This window comes from Delphinus delphis, chromosome 14, assembly GCF_949987515.2.
Source record: "Delphinus delphis chromosome 14, mDelDel1.2, whole genome shotgun sequence".
Classification (NCBI taxonomy): domain Eukaryota; kingdom Metazoa; phylum Chordata; class Mammalia; order Artiodactyla; family Delphinidae; genus Delphinus; species Delphinus delphis.
Window position 1 is genome coordinate 76,859,277 of NC_082696.1, and position 27,333 is coordinate 76,886,609.

A 27,333-nucleotide genomic window follows, 5' to 3' on the forward strand; every position below is an offset into this window, starting at 1 on the left:
AGCAACAGTCCCAACGCAGCCAAAAATAAATAAGTAAAATAAATAAATGAGTATAGAAATATCTATTAAAAATACCTACTAAAATACCGGGAAAAATCTAGAAGAGTACATCTTAAAAGTGAGTAATGTGAAAATCAACATTATATACTTCCCGATATGATGCAATAAGATCACAGCATCACTTCTGAGGATTCTTGAAAAATGTATAAATCATGATGAACCATTAGACAAACCCAACTTGAGGTACAAAGTAAGAGGCCTATATTCCTTACAAATATCAAGGTTATTAACGAGAAGGGAATACCAAGGAATTATTCCAGATTAAAGAAGACTGAAGATCATGACAACTAAATGTACATGATCCTGAACTGGATCCTGTTCCCATAAAGGACACTGGTTAGGGAAAATCTGAGTGAAGTTTGTGGATTAGATGATAATTTTGGATCCATGTTAATTAAAAATATTTGACAGTTGTACTCTGGTTATATAGGAGAATTTTTTTTTTTTTAAGGAAACACACACTAAAGTATTATATAGTAAATGGGCATTCTGCCTTACTTATACTCAAATGGTACAGAAAAATACACACACACACACACACACACACACACACAAAGGAAGGCAGAGTGAGGGAGAACAATAAAGCAAATGTGGAAAACTGGGGAATTAAATGGAATAATATGTGGATACTTATCATTTTTTCTATAAATTTAAACTTATTTCTAAAAACTTCTGATTGAGAGCAATCATTTGAAGTATGCTGCAGGGAGGTACTTACAAATTCTTTTCAGAAAGATATACATTCTGGATTTTTGATAATTGAAAAATGATCTAGTGAAGGCAGAAAAGTTTGCCTAAATAACTTTTCTAGTTCTCTTCCAGTCCTATTCAAAAGGTCACCTAGAATTTAATAAATACTAAAAATAATATTAATAAAAATACCAATTGATTAGCAACAAAGAATAATTTCTCTACCCACCTCTAAATCAGTTAAACATTTTTTGGAAGCAGGAGACAGAGAATGTGGGGTAGACTGACATGTACTACTGTGACGTTTCTGTGCAACTTTCCTTTTAATTTCAGAATCCAGGTGTGATTCAGACTCTTCTGTTTTTTTCATTATACGATCTAAAGGAAGGGGGAAAAAAAAGTACTGCAATTAAACTTTATAAATTCCTCATGATCTTTTGCTATGAAAAAATACTAACTTATATTATCAAATTATGTTTTAGTTAAAATAAACTAATGTTTCAATATGTACAATAAAGAAAAACAGAACTTTAGGTCAGAGCCAGTGGCCATCTCCTGGTTGCTCCTGCCTTTTCTTTACCAGGATCTCTCTGCCAGCCCCCAAACTGTGGACCATTTTCATCAAGTGTACCAATATTCTCTTCAGCTTATTCTGTGTAACTAAGGCAGAAGAGCACTTCCTGCACTGAATCTCTCTCTCTCTTTCTCTCTCTCTCTCTCACACACACATACACACACATTTTTTTCTCCCCTAAGTTGGTTACTCTTCTTAAATTGGTAATGAGAAAAATTTGAATTCAAACATTGGGTACAACTGTTTAGATAAAGGAAACTAAACTAATTCTCGATTTAATGGTTTTTTAAATTTAAGACACACAAAAGAGAATTTTCTTCATTATTTTTCAATGTAAATTCAATCATTTTCATTTCTAATTAATTCATAATTCAAATTTTTAAATGATTTAACGAACGCCAAACAGAACAATTTAAAATTTATTACAATCTGACTTCATCAGCAAAGAAAACTGAACACGTTTCTAAAACAAAAGTTAATGAATCTACAAACTAAAATACTCTACCTGCAAAATTCCAAGTTTGTTAAATACTTCCGTTTTCCTATCTTTTACATCCTCTTATCTTCTGATTTTTTTTAAATAAGGAGATCATCTACACATAAAAATTAGCATTATCTTTCTGAGCTTGGTATACAATACTGTCTTAAGAAACCCATGCAATTACTCTGGTTTAGTGCAATCACAGAGTCCCACTGAGTGACTCCACCTTCCCATCCATTGTCCAGTCTGAACACCTTTATTTTCCTGGACACCAAAGCTAGAAATCTGAGTAAGCGTTGACTTGTCCTTGTGTCTCCTTTCTCACAGTCAAGTGAATTCTACTAACAGCTCTTGAACTCATTCCTTCCTCTCCAACTCCACTGCCACTATATTTCAGATGCTTAACTCCTACCTAAAATGATCTCCCTCACTCCAATTTTGCTTGCTTCAAATCCTTCTCCCCTACTGCCAAGGTCATCTTTCAAATATGATTCTACCATTCTAATGCTTAAAATCTTTCAATGATTCCATTAGCTAAGGAAAAAAGTCTAAACCCCGTATCCTGCCAAGCAGAAGGCTGCACTGATGTTCCAGTCTTAATTCCAAAAATACTATACCTCAAATACGTGCATTTCTCCAGGATGTTTTCTTTCACCCTCTTATATATATGCTGTTCTCTTCACAAGCAAAGCCCTCCCTACTCATCTAGTAAATTCAAACTATTCTTTGTTACGAAGCTACCTCTATCCCACACGAAGCATGATGAAGCAAATACTCAGAGCTTCCACAGCACTTTATCCATACTTCTGTTAGTATTCATTTTATTTTAAGCTAATTATTTGCACTGATCTGTTTCCTCTCATTATACTGTCAGCTCTGGAAGAGCAGAAATCATGTTTTAGTCACCTGTTTTCTCAGAGTTTAGAAACTGTACAAGGCAGGGGCTGAAAAAGTGTTTACTGGATTAATGAATCACATCAGAAAAGACTATATGACACATTCAAAAAAGATGAAATCACATGGTTGAAAGGAAGGGATGTTAGTACTATGTCACCTCGGAAAATGTCTTAACTCTGTCACACAGAGAAACTGATACAGTCGCAGATCTAGAAACATAAGGATTCAGCTAGGGAGAGGAAAGGAAAGCTGCTCCCAAGAATACCTGAGGTTACAGACCAGCTGCTCCAGTCAAAGCACCTAGCTGTTAGCTATATTCCTATGAAGGCTAACTTACTTTGTTAGATGGACTGGATATAAAAAGCAGTTTCCATACAAATGAGTATTAAAGAACTAGAATGTGGCACTAAGTAAAAAAGGAGGCAGACAAGATTTGGAATTCAGAAAATACACATTGGTTGTGTGTGGAATACACAACCAATTATTGGCATAATTTAATTTACAGAGACAGCTGTCTTAAAACATGGGTTTTTTTTTTTCTCCTCCAACTTTTCTTGGTCTTGCTAATTAAATTTTTGTACGTACACAAGAGAGCTTTTTCCTTTTAAACGTATTTTAGGAATCTTTGTAATCCCCACAATATCACTGCAAATCATTTTGCTCAAGTATGTCTCTATATCATTTTCCTGCCAGGCCCTACTCAGAGACTGACATTTTAAAAACTATTATCATTTCAATCCTGATCATATACTCACACTCTTCTCTCCACTACAGCTATCTCATCATGTCTATGTCACATTTTTCTCTCTTAACACAATTAACAAGGCGGGAAACAAGGGGTCCAAGCCCTGAGATAAACTGAAAATTTTTATTGATAATAGAGAAAAACATTGTTTATATGTACCACATCTTCTTTATCTATTCCTCTCTCAATGGACATTTAGGTTGCTTCCACGTCCTGGCTATTGTAAATAGCACTGCAATGAACATTAGGGTACACGTATCTTTTCGAATTGTGGTTTTCTGAGGGTATATGCCCAGGAGTGGGATTGCTGGATCACGTGGTAGCTCTATTTTTAGTTTTTTAAGGAATCTCCATACTGTTCTCCACAGTGGCTATACTAATTTACATTCCCACCAACAGTGTAGAAAGGTTTCTTTTTCTTCACACCCTCTCCAGCATTTATTGTTCGTAGATTTTTTTTGATGATGGCCACCTCATTGTACTTCTCTAATAATTAGTGATGTTAGCATCTTTTCATGTGCTTTTTGGCCATCTGTATGTTTTGGTCTTCTTTGGAGAAATGTCTATTTAGATATTCTGCCCATTTTCTGATTGGGTTGTTTGTTTTTTTGTTACTGAGCTTCATGAGCTGTTTGTATATTTTGGAGATTAATCCCTTGTCGGTCGCTTCATTGGCAAATATTTTCTCCCATTCTGTGGGTTGTTTTTTCGTTTTGTTTATTGTTTCCTTTGCTGTGCAAAAGCTTTTAAGTTTAATTAGGTCCCATTTGTTTTTGTTTTTGTTTTCATTACTTTAGAAGATCTTGCTGCGATTTATGTCAAAGAATGTTCTCCCTATGTTTTCTTCAAAGAGTCTTATAGTACCGAGCCTTACATTTAGGTCTTTAATGCATTTTGAGTTTATTTTTGTGTATGGTGTTAAAGAATGTTCCAATTTCATTTTTTTACATGTAGCTGTCCAGTTTTCCTAGCACCATTTATTGAAAGAGACTTGTCTTTCCTCCATTGTATAGTCTTGCCTCCTTTGTTGTAGATTAATTGACTGTAGGTGCGTGGGTTTATCTCTGGGCTTTCTATCCTGTTCCATTGATCTATATATCTGTTTTTGTGCCAGTACGATACTGCTTTGATGACTGCAGCTTTGTAGTATAGTCTGAAGTCAAGGAGCCTGATTCCTCCAGCTCCATTTTTCTTTCTCAAGATTGCTTTGACCATTCAGGGTCTTTTGTGTTTCCATACGAATTTTAAGATTTTTTTGTTCTAGTTTTGTGAAAAATGCCACTGGTAATTTGACAGGGATTGCATGAATCTGTAGTTTGCCTTGGGTAGTATAGTCTTTTTTTTTTTTGCGGTATGTGGGCTTCTCACTGTTGTGGCCTCTCCTGTTGCGGAGCACAGGCTCCGGACGCACAGGCTCAGCGGCCATGGCTCACGGGCCTAGCCGCTCCGTGGCATGTGGGACCTTCCCAGACCGGGGCACGAACCCGTGTCCCCTGCATCGGGCAGGTGGACTCTCAACGACTGTGCCACCAGGGAAGCCCATGTATAGTCATTTTTGACAACAATGATTCTTCCAATCCAAGAACATGGTATATCTTTCCATCTGTTTGTGTCATCTTCGATTTCTTTCATCAACGTCTTATAGTTTTTGGAGTACAGGCCTTTTGTCTCCTTAGGCAGGTTTATTCCTAGGTGTTTTATTCTTTTTGTTGCAATGGTAAATGAGATTGTTTCTTTACTTTCTCTTTCTTATATTTCATTGTTAGTGTACAGAAATGCAACAGATTTCTGTGTGTTAATTTTGTATCCTGCAACTTAACCAAATTCATTAATGAGCTCTAGTAGTTTTTTGTAGCATCTTTAGGATTTTCTATGTATAGATACATGCACTTCAATTTGGATAGCAGCACTATTTACAATAGCCAAGACATGGAAGCAACCTAAGTGTCTACTGACAGATGAACGGATAAAGGAGATGTGGTACATATATACAATGGAATATTACTCGGCCATGAAAAGGAATGAAATAATGTTATTTGCAGCAACACGGATGGACCTAGAGATTGTCATATTGAATGAAGTAAGTCAGACACAGAAAGACAAATATCATATGATAACGCTTATATGTGGAATCTAAAAAGATGGTACAGATGAAATTATTTACAAAACAGAAATAGAGTCACAGATATAGAAAACAATCTTATGGTTACTAGAGGGGCAGGGGGAGGGTTAAATTGGGAGATTGGGACTGACAAATATACCCTACTATACACAAAATAGATAACAAAAAACAAACAAAAAACCAAAAAAACCACAGAACCAATATATAAAGTACCCAAAGAGCTAATGTTAAATAAGCTAATACTATGAATTGGCTCACTAATTACTTCGAGAAAATTAATTTTGGAGAAATTAATTTTGAGAAATCAGGTAAAAAGGAAATTGCTTTCCCAACTTAAAGGTATACCCCCTAAGATGGCATTTTAAATATTGCCTTCAACGTTGTACTTAATCCTCATTTATGGCCTAAAAATCCCAACCCTGTAATCATTTCGTGGGCTCAATTAAATAATGTTCTAGCAATCAGTAATCTCAGATTTCTGCACCTGCACCTCACCTGAAAATATATAATGTTCATACTGAACACCTAATGTTCATATGTTCCCCCAAAGCTTATTTTACAACAGTTTATATATACCAGTATACCCTTCTTCATTGAATTTACATCTGTAATATGGAAGCTCTTCTGTATCACTGTGTTATTACAAAATGATTTTAAGAGGTTTTTAGATTTTTAAGAAAATAAATTTTGGCACCAAAAACGGGGGGAAAAAAAAGATAATAGAGAAAAATGATTTTAAAATCTTGACCTCCTAAATCAAGATTATCTATAAGGAACTAAAGGAAAGAGACAAAAAATGCAAAGAATATTATAAGCATGCACAGAGTGAGTAAACAGGAGGTCAATCTGTAGAGAGGAGAGGATAACCAAAGAGAAACAAAAGATTTTTCTCCTGTATGGACTCTCTGATGAATGAGAAGATGTGAATGCTGACTGAAGCCCTTCCCACACTGTTCACATTTATAGGGTTTCTCTGCAGTATGTACTCTTTGGTGAGTGTGAAGTTTGGAACTCTTGCTGAAGCCCTTCCCACATTCATGACAAGTATAGTATATATAGGGCTCCCCCCCCCCGCCCCCGTATGGACCCTCTGATGAATGCGAAGATCTGAGCTGTGACTAAAGTCCTTCCCACAGTCGTCACATTTGTAAGGCTTCTCTCCTGTGTGCACCCTCTAACGGATTTGAAGATTTGAGTGCTGGGTAAAGCCCTTACCACAGTCATCACATTTATAGGACTTTTCTTCCATGTGGACTAACTGATGAATTCGAAGATCTGAACTCTGACTGAAGCCCTTACCACACTCATCACACTTACATGGTTCTTCTCCTGTGTGGACTCTCTGATGAACGTAAGTACTGAACTCCGACTAAAACTCTTACCACGCTGATCACACTTAAAAGGCTTCCCTCCTATATGAAGCCTCTGGTGAATGTGAAGTAATGAATTTCTACTGAGGTCCTTATCAAAAAAAGAAAATGCAAAGAATGACATTAATTAGACGTTTTAAGATGAAACTTCTGAAACCAACGTGATGTGGAAGTATGGCAAATGACTGACAGTGTATGGGAAACTAGAGTAGATCTACAAAGAGACAATAAGCATAAATAAGTTAATGTCAATGTCAGGATTAAGAAATTCCTTTGGGATTCTATCTTCCATGGAAAGAGAAAAACACTTGAGAAGATTATGACAATTCATGTGAAAATTAACTAGCTTCAAATTATAGCCAGAAACATAATATGGCAAAAGATTTAAAACCTGACTGGTCCAGGAATGGCAAATGCCTAACAACAAGAGGCTCATGGAAGTTTTAGCAGCTAACTGATCATGGAAGTCATTTTTGCTAAACTGTGCCAAACCCTCAACAAAGTACTCCAGGGAGGTACTTGAGATGAAACCTATGTGACACTCTTGCTTTCACTGAATGCCCCCTTCTGGGGATGAGAAGGTGAATACTGAGTGTTTACCCAAGACCACACAAAACAAACACCAAGATTAACACGAGACACCATAAAGCACACTATTGTGTGCACACTATTGTGTGTTCCAGATACACACACTGGAATACACACACACACACTGGAATACTACTTCCCCATAAAAAAAGAATGAAATAACCTCATTTGCAGTAACATGGATGGACCTAGAGATTATCATACTAAGACAAAACAAATATCATATGATATCACTTATATATGTGGAATCTAAAATATAATACAAATGCACTTATTAAAAAAACAAAACAAAAAACAGAAACAGATTCACAGACAGAGAAAACAGATTTATGGTTACCAAAGAGGAAAGTGGGGAAGGGATAAATTAGGAGTTTGGGATTAGCAGATACAAAGTACTATATATAAAATAGATAAACAACAAGACAAGGCCCTATTACAGGGCACAGAGAACTATATTCAATATCTTATAATAACTTATAATGGAAAAAATATGAAAAAGAATATATATTTATAACTGAATCACTTTGCTGTACACCAGACACTAACACAACAGTTGTAAATCAACTATATACGTCAATGGAAAAAAAAAAAAAGATTGGGATATTTCCTGCTGGATTTTCTAGCTCAATGTCTTTTTAATATACCACACTATTTCCAGATACGCAGCAAAGGTAAGAATATGGAAGATATTATGAGACAAGTAAAAGTGATTAATAGGTTGGATCTTTAGAATAAATTTTAAAACCTAAACTTAAAAAAAAATGTCCTCCATAAAAAGAACATTTATAGTAGCTTTACTCATAATCTTAAAACAAACAACCAAACAAAAAACCCCTGGATGGGCTTCCCTGGTGGCGCAGTGGTTGAGAGTCCGCCTGCCGATGCAGGGGACACGGGTTTGTGTCCCGGTCCGGGAAGACCCCACATGCCGCGGAGCGGCTGGGCCCGTGAGCCATGGCCGCTGAGCCTGCGCGTCCGGAGCCTGTGCTCCGCAACGGGAGAGGCCACAGCAGTGAGAGGCCCCCGTACTGCAAAAACAAAAAAACCCTGGAAACAACTCAGGTGTCCATCATCAGGAGAATGATAAGCAAACTGATACAGCCATACAATGGAACACTAAAGTAACAAATTACTAATGCATGCAACAACATGGGTGAATCTCAAAAAAACTATCCAGAGTGAAAAGACTTACAACAAAGAGTACACATTGTATTATTCCACTTATATGAAAATAGTTACCTTTGAAGGGGCAAGGATGAGGAGTAACTGAAAGGAACATGAGGGAACTTTCTGCAGTGATGATATCATTTGTACTATGTCTTCCCAGGGCTTTGGGTTAGTAAGGTATGTGTACTTGTCAAAATGTACTTAACTGTACACTTATGACTTGTGCATTTCACTGTATGTAAATTTTATTTCAAAAGAGAAAAAGAAAACTAAAACATATATTGAACTCTAGATAATGATATGCCTGCTGAAGTGTTTAGGAGTAAACTGTACTGGTGTCTGTAACTTACTTAAAATACATTGGAAAAAAATAAGATGTTTATATATAAATGGATGATTAGATACACGGATATGTGATAAAGTTAAGTATAGAAAAGTGTTAACTGTAGAATCTATGTAGTAGATATATGTGTATTCACTGTGAAAGTCTTTCAACTTTTTGGTATCTTTGAAAATTTTCATAATAGAAGTCGGAGGTGGGGTGGGGCAAGGACAGCCCTTAACTTTTTTGTTTGAAAATTTAGTCGTGATATTACTAATCTGCCGGAAACTATATACCTCAAGGATAGTTAGAACACAAACAACTATCTTTATTATGGTTATTTATTTGCTTTTAAGTTATTTCTATCATCTGTCAAAAGAGAAAGACTAATTAGAAAAACAGCTGGTTTTCTCCATCGTGTAGCTGTTACTATGACTGGTTTTCAGTATAGAATAAAATGGCAGTCATATATCACATTCTCATTACAACCTCCTTAAAAATCACTTTTGTCTATGCGAAATATGTGATAAACAGGCAAAGGAGACAACAGGCAGACATGAATAAAAGAAGAAATCCAAATGGCCACTGAACACATAAAATGCTTCGTCAGTAATGAGGAAATTTTTAAAAAACCAAATACTACCTCCCTATCAGCCTGGCAAAGCCTGAAGGATAGTAATATCTACTGTCGCTGAGGAGCATGTGAGAAAACAGGCATACTCAGATCCTGCTTGCTGGGAGCTGACACCCTTTACAGAAAGCATTTTGGCAGTAATATATCAGAAGTCTTTAAAATGTGCACAAACTTTGTCCTTATAATTTTATTTCTAGGGATTTGACCTAAGTAAATAATAGATAAAATACATAATATGAGCTAAATTATTAATAATATATATAATATCAAAACATTAAAAACCTAAATTATGGTACAGAAATATAGTGGGTCACTATGCATTCATGAAAAAAATGACCACAGAGACTTGGCTATATTAACTTGTCAAGTCCACTATATATAAATTCATCTATTTGATTCTTAAACTTCCCTTAATTGTGTTTTTCATTCTGGTTTTCTTCTGATATTCCAATATCTTTTAATGAGAGTATAGAAACCGGATAATAATGTAGCAAAGTAAGAAGCAAGTTACAGAACAGTAAACATAGTATAAACGCATTTAAAAAAAAAAAAGGGTATATATGCAAAGAAGTCTAGCAAGTTATATGTTAAAGTACCAGGAGAAGATACCCTGACTGGTTAAGAGTGAGCGGATATTTTTCTTCTGCACGAGTTAAATAGTGCTAAGTCAGGTGATTTAGGTTGAAATCATAATGTAATTACATTAAGAATATAATTAAATGTTCACTCAGAGACAGTATATAACGTCTATTAATTCTCTGACAAGAACACAAAGAACAGACTGGAAAACAAAAAGGAAGTTTAAGAAACGAATGAATAGAGAAAAAAATAAGAGATCTTAATTTATAGTTATATGTTGTTATTTTACATACTTAGAAAAAATATAAAAAGAACACCAAACAAAAAAGCAATAGGATATCTGATCTATCCAAAAATTATACTTAATAGTTTACAAGCTTTAACTTAATCCTAGAGAACTGCTTATCAATGCTCATTAGCTTAGTGCTAATAAATGGCTATAATTCATATTAAGCGCCTCTTAAATGCAAAATAAAGGAGAAAAACAATAATAAAGGAAGTTACTTTAAGTGTTAAGAACTATAAAAAGACAGTGATTTCTTTTTAGGAGAAAATTATTCCAGGTGCTATGCCAGTAACTATTGATCCTGGGGTTTGAAATCTCACCATTTTAAAAACTAACTCCAGGCTTCCCTGGTGGTGCAGTGGTTGAGAATCTGCCTGCCGATGCAGGGGACACGGGTTTGAGCCCTGGTCTGGGAAGATCCCACATGCCGCGGAGCAACTGGGCCCGTGAGCCACAGCTACTGAGCCCGAGCGTCTGGAGCTTGTGCTCCGCAGCAAGAGAGGCCGCCACAGTGAGAGGCCCGCGCACCGCAATTAACAGTGGCCCCCGCTCGCCACAACTAGAGAAAGTCCTCGCACAGAAACGAAGACCCAACACAGCCAAAAATAAATAAATTTATTAAAAAAAAAATAACTATCTCCAAAGGAAATCCTAAAATAAAATGCAATCTTTATGCAACAATATATGCAATATTGTTATAGCACTGTCATTCATACTATACCCAAGTATACGTGTACCTACCTAACACAAAGCAGCTGTAGTTTACAAGCTAAATATACCAATATCCCTTTCCCAAAGTTTACAAATATTACCTGTCCACATGATTGTGTGTGTGTGTATATATATTTTGGGTTGGCCAAAAAGTTCATTCGTTTTTTCCATAGGATGCCTCTAGTAGCTTAGTTGTCTTTAAATTCATTTGAAACAATATTGTTAGACTGTGTTGTGACAGCTGTCATATCAGTGTGCATTTAAAAAAAACTTATCAAAATTGGTGAATTTTTGTGTGGCCATTTTAATATTGAAGATGGAAGAAAAATGCAACATTTTTGGCACATTATGCTTTATTATTTCAAGAAAGGTTAAAAACGCAAATGAAACGAAAAAAAGATTTGTGCAATGTATGGGGAAGGTGCTGCGATTGAGCGAATGTGTCAAAAGTGGTTTGTGAAGTTTCGTGCTGGAGATTTCTTGCTGGACGATGCTCCACAGTCAGGTAGACCACTTGAGGTTGATAGCAATCAAATCGAGACATTAATTGAGATCAATCAACATTATACCACGCGAGAGACAGCCAACATACTCAAAATATCCAAATCAAGAGTTGAAAATCATTGGTACCAGCCTGGTTATGTTAATTGCTTTGATGTTTGGGATCCGAAGAAGTTAAGCGGAAGAAACCTTGAGCGTATTTCTCCATATGATTCTTGTAACGAAAACGTTCCATTTTTAAAATAAATCATGACGGGCTATGAAAAGTGGGTACTGTACACTAATGTGGAATGGAAGAGATCATGGGGCAAGTGAAATGACGCACCACCAACCACACCGAAGGCAAGTCTTCATCCAAAGAAGGTGATGTTCTGTATATGGCGGGATTGGAAGGGAGTCCCCTATTATGGGCTCCTTCTGGAAAACGAAACGATTAATTCTAACAAGTACTGCTCCCAATTAGACCAACTGAAAGCAGCACTCAACGACAAGCATCCGGAATTAGTCAACAGAAAACGCATGATCTTCCATCAGGATAACGCAAGACCGCATGTTCCTCTGATGACCAGGCAAAAGCTGTTACAGCTTGGCTGGGAAGTTCTGATTCATCCGCCGCATTCACCAGAAATTGCACCTTTGTATTTACATTTATTTTGGCCTTTACAAAATTCTCTTAATGGAAAAAATTTCCATTCTCCGGAAGACTGTAAAAGGCAACTGGTACAGTTCTTTGTTCGAAAAGATAAGAAGTTTTGGGAACATGGAATTATGAAGTTGCCTGAAAAATGGCAGAAGGTAGTGGAACAAAAGGGTGAATACATTGTTCAATAAAGTTCTTGGTGAAAATGAAAAATGTGTCTTTTATTTTTGCTTAAAAACCAAAGAAACTTTTTGGCCAACCCTATATATATATATAGATATAGATATAGATAGATAGATAGATACACATATATACACACACACACACATATATATAACATATATATGTTATATATATGTGTGTGTGTGTATATATATGTATGTGTATATATATATATGTATGTAAGTATGTATTTACACACACACTTTATTATGAGTCCACAGGCATAAACTGAATAGGTAAGTAAAGGAGACGGTACAGCTCTTTCCTACAAAAGAATTTCAATTAATAAATGTAAAAGAAATGAAGAAAACAGAAAATTACCATTAGATAAACACCAAGTAATAATTGTTGCCAGCAAGATCCACCAATAGATGCAAAATCAGTGGGTGCAATTTTGAGGAAAAAGAGGGTCTCTGCATAGTGTCAGAGTATCTCTCCCAAGATCTTTATTAAGTACAAAGGGAAAAAAAATAATTCTACAGTGGAGAAACCCAGCAGAAACCACCTAACCAAGGTATCATGTTTAACATCACCAGCAGTAATACAACCCCTGATATAATGTGTAGAAAAAGACACAACATCACTTTCATGAAAGTCTTGCCAAAAATGCATAGCCTCAATCTAATCATAAGATAACATCATATACACTTCCAAACAGAAAGGCATTCTATGAAGTAACTGTCCATTACTCTTCAAAATTGTCAAGGAAACTTAGGAGATGTGACAAACAAATGCAATGTAAGATCCCAAACTAGATCTTAGAACAGAAAAAAGTTACCAGTGAAAAACTGGTGAAATGAGACCAAGGTCTGTTGCTTAGTTAAGAATGTTATACCAATGCCAATTTCTTAGTTTTGTAAATGTACCATGATTGTAACATGTTAACATTAGGAGCAGCTGGGTAAAGGGTAAATGAGTCCTATTTTAATAACTTTTCAGTAGTCTAAAATGATTTCAAAATAAAAAGTTTTTCTTAAAAAAAGGTTATTCTTATCTACTTAATGAATATTATTGAATAAACAAAAAATTTTTCAAAAAAGTCTGGGGCTGATTGGTATCTAAAACCATATAATGGGCCAAATCACTTAACTTACTGAAATGCATCTGTGTAAAGGGAATGATAATAGTACTTATTGTGCAGTTCTTCCCTGAGGATTAGGAGTAAGTTTCTTTCTGATCTAAGGAGAAAATAGTAAAGCACAGTGGTTAAGAGAATGCATGGCCTTTAGCATTAAATAGACCTGGATTCCAATACTAGTCTGTGTCCTTGAGCAAGTTGTGTAATCCCTCCGAGCCTCAATTTCCTCCTCTGTACAAAATGTAGGTAAAGTTGAATTTAGCTTATTGAGATCTTGGGTAGGGAGCCACGATAAAAACAAATAATGAATGTAAAGCAACTGACTCAGCATCTAGGGCAGATTAAGAATTCAATAAAGGTTTAAGGTATGAATGTTAAAGAGGCTAATCATTATTACTACACTTAATAAACTTAGTGAACAGAACTATGCATTGTGAAGTATAATAATTCACATTCATAACTGCAAAGTTGTTAAGAAAGGATGAAGCTAAGTTTGGAATATACTCTTTATAAAATAGGATATGTTCAATATATGCATAAAAGATTTTCACCCAAACTAAAAGAAAAATATAGGTGCTTCAAAAAAAAAAAAAAAACAGAAACAACAAACTGCTGGCAGTCAGGAAAACCTAGCTGCTATCTATCTATTTATGCTGCGCCGGGTTTTAGTTGCAGCATGCAGGATCTTTAGTTGTGGCATGCAGACTTCTTAGTTGCGGCACGTGGACTCTTAGTTGCAGCATGTGAGCTCTTTAGTTGTGGCATGCATGCGGGATCTAGTTCCCCAACCAGGGATTGAACCCGGGCCCCTGCACTGGGAGCACGGAGTCTTACCCACTGGAGCTGCTTAAAATCACTAGACTTTGGATAATAAGAGCCCCTAGTGCTATTTAAATAAGCAAAGTCCTATGGGATTAAGAGATACAAACTACTATTCGTAAAATATACAAGCAACAAGGATATATTCCATAGCACAGGGAATTACAGCCATTATCTTGTAATAACTTAATAAAGAATAACCTGTAAAAATACTGAATCACAATGCTGTACATCTGAAACTAATATAATATTGTAAATCAACTATAATATTTTTAAAAAGTAAAAAAATAAATAAATAAACAAGCAAAGGTCTGGGACAAACAAGATGGACACACAGATTAAGAATCTGTATTCTAGATAATGAACATCAATTTGATGGTGAAACATTTTTCATAAATGCTATCTGCTCTTATTTTTGCTTAATATATCACTGTATTAAAAATTATTTCAATGCAAATATAAACTTCTACTTACAATAATTTTCCAACATCTACTATTAGCACAGTTTTATCAGGTATGGGCTCTTTTTAATTCAATGCCTAATGTATTCTAAATTTTAGGATCAAAACCATTTTAATCAAGAAAATCACATAATGTAAGATTATAACAAAGAGCAACAAAACACAATTTTGAAGCTATAACCCATCTAGAGTTAATATTTGGATCCTGAGTTTAACAACAATGCTAATATAATCAAAAAGATTTCCAACTATAATCACCTGAATGTGCACTCCTTGAATCATTCCCCAATGATTTCAGGTCACAATTATAATAAATAAATTCTCAAATCAATTATAAAAAAATGGGTCTATATATTCCTATTATACCTGGGAATATTCTAAAACTGGTACCATATTCCTATTCTACCTTCCTTACAACTACTCAAAACTCTTCACAGGTGTAACAAAAAAAACTGCACACTTACCAACACCTTGGGGCCGACTTAACCTTACAGGATTACTTTCAAATTTTTGGACATGAGGTGGATATTCTTTCCTAGAAAAGGAAATTTATATAGTTTCAGTCTAAAAGAAAAATATATTTTTAAAATGAAAAAGTAGAGGGAATACTTAAAATATGTTTACCAAAAGCAAATCATAGCTTGTCATATAAAAAGTGGTACTATAAAATAGTAACACTATATTACCCAAATATAGTAAACCTTAATGCACTATAAGATCCTTAAGGGCAGTGACTATATTTTATTTAAACTGTCAATCTATGAAAGCTGACAGCAGGCAGTCTTTCAAACAAATATTTAATAAATAAATACAAGTATTTGTCCTTTCAAAGTAGTCACTTTGGAAAGTTATATATTTATTCCCCCAATACACAAAACTTCAGAATTTTTCTTTTGGAACTGCCTTCATAATCTGTTTAAAAAAACTTAAAAAAAAACTCCTAATATTTCATTGTCACATGCATTTTTGGAATAAAAAAAGTTAGTCAGCTTATAATAAATACTCAACTTGCCCAATTTTGCTGTAAATGTTTCTAGTTTAAAGATCAATGAATAAAGAATAAAGAGTGAATAAGATCTTGTCCTTGAGGATAATTCCAAAAGCAGTACAAAAAATGTTGTGTACAAAACTAGAAATCATGAAATAAATATTTTAGTCTTATAATATGACTACATCATGGGGGTATAATTATACTTTAAAAAATATATTACATTGTCAGACTTCACACCTAACCAATTTTCAGAATTCTGAACAGGAATCCTTAGTAAATAAGGATCCTAAAATAGTATAGAAGTCCAAATATACAATAGTTTGGGAGAAAAGCAAGAATCCTATAGCTAATTGTGGGATAAAAGCATTAAAGGAGGAGGTTTGCAAAAAATGCAATAAACCAGGGAGCTACAATAGCTACCTTCCCATCCTAAACAAAAGCTTCTAAAAATATTTCCATTTTATTTAACGGGGGAATTAAAGGAGGTTATTCTGTTATTTGTAAATGCATTCACCCGAGTGATCAATACTTATCACAGGGCAATATAATTAATTAATTAAACAAAAATCCTAAAGGAATTTTCCTGTAAGGATTTCATATTCTTATATTGTAAAAGTCAGAGCACCTAAATTGAAAACAAAATATGAAAATGACACAAGAAGAAAATAATAAGAGTAGTGATAGTAGTGTATATGTGACAGTAGTTAGCAAATAGTGAGCATCATGTGCCAGGTACTGTTCTAAGTGCTTTGTATCTAATAATTACTTTAATCTTCACAATAACCTTATAAAGTATATACTGTTGTTAGTACTTTACAGATGAGGAAACTGAGGCACAATGAGGTTAATTAACTTGCCCATGGTCACACAACTATTAAATACCAACATCAGAATCTGAATCTTGGCAAACTGCACCAATATTGATGAGTAATGGTGTTTTCACCATTTCAATTATTATTACTGAGCAGCATTTGGTACAACTGGGTAATTTCCACACTGTCAAAATTTTAAGATTCGTGAGGATACGAGTTGTGAAGATGAGAATTTGCCTTAGAGATAGTGGTACTAGTGTTATTAAAAATAAGGTAGGTTTTCAGCTCCTAACTACATTTAGCTTTGAATAAAATGCATGTTTTTATATACTAAACATGCTCACACTAAAAATGATATGAGTCTTATCTTTAAAACAAACAATTTTTTAATCTCTAATTTTTATAACTCTACACTGGAAAAGTAAAGATACCAACTATAAAAGGCAACCGAGTCAATAAATCTGAAGCAAAATACGATGATACAATTATATTAAACTACAAAACCTCTATGCATTATATATTTTTAAAACAGTGGACAACAGAAACAGTAGGTATTCTTAAATACTAAGGATTATCAACAAGCAAAATAATTTGACAGAGTGGTCACAAAATCTGAAATACATGTTTTGGATTTTTGTCTGCTTACTTACTTATTCTGGGGTATGCTATAAACACAGGTTTATTCAGTAATAACTGGCATAAATCACTGGAGGCAACATATCATAGATGTGCAGGGATTTCTGAAAATGCTGCACTAATTCACACTGCTCTTTGCTGTTTGACACAGTGCACTGAACCATGCACTGCTGATGAGGAACAAACAATGCACTGAATATATCATGTAACATCCATGACCTACCATTATCGTAATGTAATGCTAAAAATTATGCATATTTGCCAACATTTCCAAACCTTATGGCCATTCTGTATCTAATATTTACTACATCTTTCCCTATACAGACAGAGCAGATTGTTTTAAAAAATGTATTATAATGAGTAAATTACAGAAATAAAAGCATACCTTAAGTTTAATACAAGAATACAAGAATTTCAGAATAAAAGTAGTATTTGTTTAATAAGGGAATTAAAAGAACTTTCTAGCTATAATCTTGTGTTCTTTAAAACTTAGTTTTTAAAAGAAACTTTGTTAGGTAATCAAAAATGAAATTTCATGTTAATTTCTTAATTTGAGCGTTCCATCACTCTACAGACACTAAAATTTCAAACTCCAAACTACTATGATGCTTAAGGCTAGAATTTAATTTTCTGGTGGATTTTCTTTCCTACCTCAAACCAAGCAGAAACAGAGAAGTGTCCCTATCTTCTGTCTTCTACCAAGCGGGAGCATTTTTTTTGCTTCTGAGGGCTTGTGTTCTGCATAGAAGTTTTAGAGAAAACCTCACTTCATGGACCCAACGTTTTTACAAGCTGCATAAAGTGAACTGGAGAGTTTTTTCCTTCTGTGCAGAACTCTTTAAATAACATGAGACTCCTTATTAAAGGTTAGACAGGCTTCAGACCTTTTTTTTTTTTAATAAACTTTATTTTAGAATAATTTGATTTGCTGAAGACTTGAAAAGACAATTCAGAATTCTCTTATATCCCTTATCCAGTTTTTCTTAACGTTAACACCTTCATTACCCTCATACATATGTCAAAAAAAGAAATCAACATTTGTACACTGCTATTAACTAAATGCCAGGCTTTATTTGAACTTCGCCAGCTATTCCACTAATATCCTTTGTTTGTTCCAGAATCCAATCTAGGATCCACCGCATTTAGTCATCATGTCTCCTTAGTCTCTTTTTTGTTTCCCAGACTGTTTTGTTTCCCACTGTTTTTCATGACCTTGACACTTTGGAAGAGACTGGTTAGTTATTTTGTAGAATGCCCCACAATGTGGGTTTGTCTGATGTTTTTCTCATGATTATACTGAAGTTGTAGGTTTGGTGGACAGTACCCACCTCATCACATCATATCAGGGGTTACATGGTATCGATGATTTACATCACTAGTGAGGTTATCCTTGATCATCTGGCTAAAGTAGTGTTTGCCAGGTTTCTCCACTCCAAAGTTATTTTCCCTTTCGACATTCTATTTGGAAGCAAGTCCAATCAGTCCAGCCCACAAAAGGGGCAGGGGTAGTTAAATTCTACTTCCTGAAGAGGAAACTATCTACACATATTATTTGGAATTCTTCTGTATAAACACCTGTTTCCCCCAATTCATTTTATGCAGCTTATAAAAACCCCAGGATAGTTCAATAAATAAATCACTTATTCAATCATTTATACCAGTATGACTCATGAATATTCATTTTATACTTCAGGTTATAATCCAATTGTTTCAGTTTTGGCCCTTGGGAGCTCTTTCAGTTGGCTCCTGTGTTCCTTTCATGTGACCTCATTCTTTTTTTTTTTTAATTCTGATAAAACATACATAAAATTTACAGAAATATGGAATGCTTTGCCAATCTGCATGTCGTCCTCATACAAGGACCATGAAAATCTCTGTATCGTTCCAATTTTAGTATATGTGCTGCTGAAGCAAGTACCCCTTTGTTTTTTGAATGCCTGTTTGGATTCTGATACTACAAGATACTCTATGATCATTTTGTGTTTTCCCTAACCCATCCCTAGAATCAGCCGTTTCTCCATGTTCCTTTTATTAGAGTGGTATTAGAAACCAGGATCTGAGTGCTGCTTTTTTTTTTTAAGTTGGTTTTGAAACTCATTTTATAAATCGTTCCATTGCTCGAACTGATCTCAAAAGATGTAAATTCCTATAAAATAAATTAAATGTGTTCATTTTTCATGAAAATGCATTATCCAAATTCATGTTTAAACTGTAATCTAATTTTTGAAGAGATGTATTAAAATCTCCCGAAGTTGTACTCTAACCAAGAACGCCTTGCATTTTAGATATTTTAGGGGAGCTTTACACAGCTCGTTGTTACTTACACTCTCACGAGTGTCTCCATTATAAAATGTGCTCCGTTATACTATTTAGTGCTTCTAATCCTTAATTCTATTTCATTTGTTGCTAAAATTCTACTCATGCTTTCCTTTTGTTCGCATTTCTTTTGAGTCTAAGACTCAAGAGACCCCTTTACTTACAAATTGTTATTTTATAAGTATCTGATTCTGGTAAACAACATGATATAGCTGGGTTTAATTCAACCAGTTTTCTCTTATTAAATATATTCGACCTGCTCACAATCATTATTGCATCTGATAAACTTCATGTTTTCCTTTCATCTTACTGTATTAGCTGTTTCTTATAATTGTTTATTGTCACTCTTTTCCCCTATTTTTACTGATTTGCACAATTACCTTTCATTTTTTTCCTCCCCTGGTTAATTTAACAAATAGTTACCTTCCCTCTCTCAACCCTTATTCCAACTGCATATTTTGTTCATCAACATGTTCTCAAGATTCCAACTATTTCCTCAAACAAGATATTCTACTGCATCATCTCTAAGGGGATAAGATCTTTAAAATCCTTTTACTTCCCCATCCTACCCCATTCAGTCCCCCTTCCAAAAAAAAAAAAGGCCTTAAGATACCTTTTACTTCTGCCCTTCTACCTCTCCAATTCCTAGATTTTGCTGAGATAGTTTTGAATAGTCAAAGATTATTACTGATTTTCTTTTGTAGCATATCTCTATTTGGTAAGTAAATCACGCTTAGCCTTAACTGAATGCCACTGACTTAAGTTTTTAATTGTGCCAAATTATAAATCATATACAAAAGATTATTTTTTTAAATCTCAAAGATTTATCAGGTAATAATAACACTTCCCTACCTAAAATGACCTGAAAGCTTCTAGTGAGTGCACCACATAAAACCCAAACTCTTCAGATCATCTTACAGAAAGCCTTTTATGATCTAGGGGCCCTAGCTGACCTTAACCAAACCCACCCCGCAGTCCTTCTTTCTGTTCTTTGAACATGCCAAACTCACTCCAGCATTAATATCTTAGCACCACCTCTTCCCTATGTGGAAAAGCCATCTCTATGATCACTGTATGGCTGACTGCTGCTCATTCAGTCCTTGCTTAAATGTTAGCTTCATAGTTGAGTGTCTCTTTGAACATCTAAAGAAACCATACTGTCACTCTATACCACATCATCCAATTATACTTTTTTACACAGAACTTATTTTTTGGTGTTTTACTTGTTCATTATCAGTTTTTGCCCATCAAAATGTAAACTACACGAGAGCAGAGATCTTGTTTGTTTTGTTCATCACTGTATCCTTATACCTATAACACAGCAGGCACTTGATAAATATTTGGAAGTAATAAATGTGTATAACTAAGAGGCAGTACGTAAGTAGAAGTGTATTTATCAGGTCAAATAATTGTACAATCATGCTGAACAAGGGTGGTAATGTCAAAACTGAACCACTGGCCACCATGCAGAGCCACCATAAAGTAATTCAAAATATTAGCCTATGTGCAAATACCATAATTCAGGCACTGTAAACTAAACATTTATTGATTAGACAGGGTAGCTGGAAATTGAATATACTTGGAATCTCTAGTCTGTTTACTGCTCTACTTTCTAGGCTTTTTTCCAATGTTTCCATATCCAATCACTGTTTTCTTCACAGTATGCTTTATTATGTGGTAAGACATGTCATTCTTCTCTTCCCCCACTTATTCTTCTTTTTATAAAGTAAGTCTCATCTCTTACTCTTCTCAAATATTTACTCTCCTAAATAAACTTTAGACTCAATTGGCCAAATTTCCTAAAATAACAAAGTCAGCAAGATTTCTGACTAAAATTGCATTAAGTTTATTTTAAGGAGCACTGATATCAAATAACCAACCAGGAACCTAATATATGCCTCAGATCAGGTTCTTTAGATATATTTATAAAGGATCTACACATCATTAATTTTATTACTGAATATTTAATTTTAGTTGCTACTGTGAAGGAAATTTTGGTCTTTCCAATATATACCACAATTGATCAGAGTGAATAAAAAATTATTAACATTATTAGTCTTGTACTCTATCATCTTGCTATACTCTTATTATATCTAAGGTTTCAGATGACTCTCATAATTCTAAGGAAGGCAGTACCATCTGAATATAATTTTATTTTCAGGTACCTTGAGACACCAATTTATAATGCTAATATAAATTGGTACCACCTGTCTGCAAAACAATTTCGCAATACCTATCAAGAGCATTAAAAACATCTGTAACCTAGCCCAAAGAATCCTTTCCCAGAGATTTATCTTAGGAGATGCACTTAGAGATTTACATGCAAAGTTGTTCATCAATGTGTCATATACCAGGGGTCCCCAAGCCCCGGGCCTCGGCTGGTCCGCGGCCTGTTAGGAACCGGGCCGCACAGCAGGAGGGGAGCGGTGGGTGAGAGAGCGAGGCTTCGTCTGCCGCTGCCCATCGTGCTCGCATTACTGCCTGAACCATCCGCTGCCCCCGCTTCCATGGAAAAATTGTCTTCCATGAAACCGGTCCCTGGTACCAAAAAGGTTGGGGACCGCTGTCATATACAACAGTGAAAAACAACAAGAAATGGACTAATGGGTAAATAAATTATGTATATCTGCCGGACAAGCTATTACGTAATCATTACAAATCATTTTTAGAAGCCAACTTAACAGGGAAAAAGGCTAGGACATACTGTTAGGTGAAAACTCAAAATATGCAGCTGTACTTTTATTATGACTGCATGTATTAGGTATATTTAAAAGTACACAGGAAAAAGAAAATTGGAAAGAAATGCATGAAGATACTAATGATGTAATTTTCGATGAGCTTTTTAAAAATTATAAAATCTTTCATTGTAATACTTGTCTTTTCAATACCCCCTTTTAAGTTAAATTTCTAGTGTTTCATATATGTCTTTTATTGTATTCTTTTCCCTTTGTATCTTTTTGTTTCAAAATTCTCTACGATACGCACATATTTATAATAAAAATATTAAAAAAAATTTAATTTGAAAATTACTATGTGCTTCAGTTTCATAATAGTTCAACTGTCTTTATCTAAGGAGAAAAAAAAAAGTTCTAATACCAGATTAAATATTCTAGGTTGCTGGTGCTACCACGTACACTATATTCACAAGCCAACTGTCCAAGAATCAGAAAAGAATTCAAGTCATTCAAGTTGTCAAAGTCACCCACAACAAAGAAAAATGGCAGCAAATTTTTTAAGTTTGCAAGCTCTGGACCTTAATATCGTTGTTTAATTTTTATTCCAGCTTGGTTTTAAACCTAAAATATACCTCATTGTGCCCAGTATACAGTACAAAGGGAAAAAACCTGGAAAAGATTAACCTTCCACAACTACCTAACTTTTGTTTATTAGATAAACCATCCTCTTTTAAAGAAATCATTTAGTTCAGAGATTTACAGTCCTTCATGTGTTAAGGGATAAAGATAAAAGATTTTCTATTACTTTTCAAAGGTCAGAAAAAAAGATGTGGCTTTGTTCATAAGGGAGGAAAAATGGCTTACGTAAAAAAAATTTACAAAGTAAAATCTACTGACACAAAAGTTCTTCTCAGTTTATCTCTCACAAAGATAAAATAATTTTAGGTGAGATTCCAAAGGATTAATGGGCTAAATTGAACCTAACAGTAACTAAGCTGCTGAATAAAGCACTCCAGTGTATTCATCATAACATATTTTATAAATAGATGCTGCTTCACGCCTAGCCCCTGGCGGTAATGTTGGTACAAAAAGACAAAGAATTTCAGCACCTTTTATTACAGAAATTTTAAACTTTATAGTGTATATGTCAGTTTCAAATAATTATCTCATAACAGAACAAATCTCTGTTCTTCACAAATCTCCTTTAAAACTGGACAAATATCATTATTCCCATTTTAGAGTAAGTTATGTGCCTACTGGTAATGCTGGTTACTTAATTCTACATCTCTGACTTCTATTCCAGTATTATTCCAACAGGAATATAAGCTCCAAGAGAGTAGGGATTTTTGTCTGCTCCTAGAAGAGTGCCTGGCACATAGAGTCATTGAAATATTTGCTGAATGTATCAATGAATAAATTTCCACAACAGAAATATGCATAAGAAGCCAAAACAGTAGAAAAAAATCAGTATAAACCCACCAAGGCTATTATAAGAGAATATTCTAAGATCTTTATACTATTCTGATAAATATAACAGTACCTATATTTTATCTACTATAACATAAAGGAAAGAATTTGTTTATTTCTATAAAACAACAGTCTGGTTCATGTGTGACTGTATAGTTACTTAAAAACATCTTATTAATGATCTTCTCCCCAAAATATAGTCACTTATGAATTAAAAATTCGAAAGATATAAAATGACTCGTCTATGTCTGACAAGAAATAATAATTTACTCAGAGAGAAAAACAGACACAATAGAAAAATAATTTTTCTTTCCCAGGAGGAAGGTAGTAAAATACTTGCACAACGTATTCATTTAAACCATGTAAGAACTGTGAAGTATTTCAGAATTATAAAATATGCCTAAATCTTTTGCTGACAGGATCGTCTTTAGTTCAGAAACCTGGTGTTCATGAAGTAAGATGGAATATATAGCATTCTATAAAATATTGCAAGTTGTCCTCTTTGCCTCCTCTATACCTTTAAACAAAATTATAGAGTCAAAGTTACATAATTAAATAAAATTATAGAATGTCCCTTCTTTTGACCATCACCAATGATATTAAAGTATTGGTTTAAAACAAGGGCTGTTTACCTGTTTTGGGAGGGGAGAATTCATAAAAGGTTCTTGAAACTCATGGAAGCAAGAAAAAAAGATACACACATGCACAAAAATTTCCACATACATACACTGAGGAGAGGAGCTATTATTACGGGCATTTGATTTAGAAAACTACAATCATTTCACTATTCTAAGAAATGTGTGTTCTTAAAAACTTGTTTCCATGTTATTTACATTATTCAACATTTCTGCTAAAGGATGATGTGTTTGCCAGTGTTATTACAAAGGGAACAAAGAGTGATCATAAAATTCTGTCACAAATTTTTGATGTTTAGAGTTTTAACTCCAAGCTTAAGGTATTCTACTTCTATTTTTCCCCTCACTCTACTAAAGTATAAACCAAAAATATTACCACTGAAATACAAGAAATATTTAAATTAAGTAACTGAAAACAATTTTACTACTAAGATCCTGAAATATTCTATTTTTAAAACAAAAGTAGTTACATATCAGTGTAAATATATAATAATCATTCATGGAAAATATATATATATATTGAGAATTATGGTGAAATATTACCCACATAAGTCAAATATCATGTTGTGCTATTAGTTTCCTTTTTATTAAAATAATTAATAAACTTAATGATGAACTCTAATTCAATGGACATTTTTCAAAGCATATAAATAATCTGGTATTTTACTGCTGTATCCATGCTCTAATTTCATCAATATTGAGCTTACCTTTCCTTTTGGTCCAGACTGCTTAAAACATGAAAAAGAAAAAAAATGTAAGAGGCAAGACCTCATTTTTGATATATCATTGTAGTTTTAGTAACTGCAGTCAATAAGGCAAAACTCTGTGATTAATTTGTTTTAAACACATTATATATATGTTATATACTAGTGTTTTGAATCTTGTCAGATATGTAAATTGGCTTTCAATTTTTGTCAGTACAGAAAATAATTTATATCTAAACATATTTAAAGAATAAAAAAGTATGTACAAAGATTGAGAAATTCTTGAAAGAGCTTTATTTAACCATCCAACACTTGAGGATATACGTTATTTTAGAGTGGCTAAAGAAATTGTCTTCAAGGAACAATATAACTTCCTAAAAGTTATAAAATTTTTAGAGGTCCCAATCTCACTATCAGGTGTGATTAAAGTCATCCCTCGGTTATCTGCACAGGATTGGTTCTAGGACCCAAGGCAGATAACAAAATAGTGGGTGCTCAAGTCCCTTATATAAAAGGGTATAGTATTTGCATATAACCTAAGCACATCCTCCCATATACTGCAAATCATCTCTAGACTACTTATAATACCTAATACAATGTAAATGCTATGTAAACAGTTGTTGAGTACCAGAAAATTCAAGTTTTGCTTTGTGGAACTTTCTGGAATTTTTCCCTTGGATTTTTTTTCTTTTTTATCTGTGCTTGGTTGAATCCACAGATGTGGAACCCCCAGATACAGAAGTCCAACTGTATTTGCTTCTGAGTAAGAAAAAAAAATTTTTTTAAGGCTGAAACTTTTGCACAAAAGCCTTAGATTAAATACAAATACAGTACACGGTTTGGGACACAAGAAAAGTCCTGGGACTTAAAATCATGGCCTCTAACCAAAAGTCCAATGTATAAAATGTACACCCTTCTCCACAATTCATGGAAAATCTAAAAAGCTATCAATATCAAGTACTCAAGGGTAAAATTATAAAACCCTCAATTTAGAATAAGATTCACATCCTAGAATTATTCCTATTACAAAAGAAACTAAATATTCAGAACTGTAAGCAAAACATAGTTCACAAAAATCCCTGAGTCCCCATATTAACTCTTATATTCCCATCATGTGAAGCACACAGTAAAATATCAATTTAATCCTAGCAAATTAAGAAAAAATAATAAGGGTAAGTTGGTTTTACATAAACAACATTGAAAAGAAACACATTTTTAAAAAAAGTTTTAATAGTAAGGAAAAGAATTATTATAAACTTACACAAATACCACATTTGAACTTTTACCTCTGCTATTTAGAAAATGGGATAATCTGTATAAAATAAATTTATGTTGGACAAATGACAGAAAAATGAAGGAAAATTATCAGGCCCCTATTAAAGTGAAACAAAATACAAACATAAAAGTTTAAATATAGTCTGTCTACTCTTATATACTTATTTCTTATGGTGTAATATTTCCAGGAAAAGTAAAATAAAAACGAAAAGTTAGACGTTAATACCTAATCTAGCCATTTCCAACCCTACACTGTTGTGCTCAAGAAGTGAGAAGAGTTTAGTACTCTCTTGCTTTTATTCTTTAAACTCACCTGTTGAGAGTAAAAGAGGTAGAAGACAGAGTAAAAGTAGAAGAAACAGGTTTGGTTCTTTCCAATAAACCAAGGGAGTTAGGAAGAAAACAAAACCAAAAAATATATACACCATCCTCATTTCTCTTATCCTTGAGAAAAATGCACTTACTGTATCTAATTTATACATTATGGTAATTCTCCAAAACTCCTCAATATATGTTTATTACCAAAGCCCTGCCCTAGAAGAGTTTATATATATTAAAAAAAAAAAAAGAAGAAGAAGAAAGAAAAAAGCTTTTAAAAAATGAGATGGGAAGCCATTATCAGTAACATAGGGCTTTGTAAAAATGTCGACGTACATTCTTTTTGGACTATTTCTGCTCTTAAAATTTAAAAAAAGGAAAGAAAAAAGACAGACTGATTGATTCTGGTATCCATGACCTGATTTTGGACTTCAAAAATTCTTTCAAAGTGATGCTTTTCATTAATAATTAAATCTTGCTTATTCCAGGAGCCCATTTTCCCATTTATGGATTATATATGCTTTTGTAGACATTCATTTCCCCCTATGGTCCTTTTT

At 33.9% G+C, this 27,333-nt stretch overlaps 1 protein-coding gene and 1 non-coding gene across 9 annotated transcripts in view; both read right to left on the reverse strand.

Annotated features, from left to right (window-relative positions):
• SENP6 (SUMO specific peptidase 6) overlaps positions 1 to 27,333 on the reverse strand; it is a 103,106-nt gene that overhangs the window by 42,812 nt on the left and 32,961 nt on the right. For 5 of the 8 annotated variants that reach the window (XM_060030333.1, XM_060030332.1, XM_060030335.1 and 2 more), the window contains 3 exons: positions 25,187 to 25,207; positions 15,412 to 15,482; positions 980 to 1,128 (listed from right to left, as the gene is read on the reverse strand). In XM_060030333.1, the coding sequence (XP_059886316.1) occupies positions 980 to 1,128; positions 15,412 to 15,482; positions 25,187 to 25,207 (241 nt within the window). Of the gene's footprint in view, positions 1 to 979; positions 1,129 to 6,886; positions 7,974 to 15,411; positions 15,483 to 25,186; positions 25,208 to 27,333 lie in introns of those variants that run through there. The other 3 variants (XM_060030328.1, XM_060030334.1, XM_060030329.1) reach the window with 3 other exon arrangements.
• LOC132437459 (U6 spliceosomal RNA) lies at positions 19,201 to 19,304 on the reverse strand. Its single transcript, XR_009522042.1, has one exon. It is a non-coding gene; the product is annotated as a U6 spliceosomal RNA (small nuclear RNA).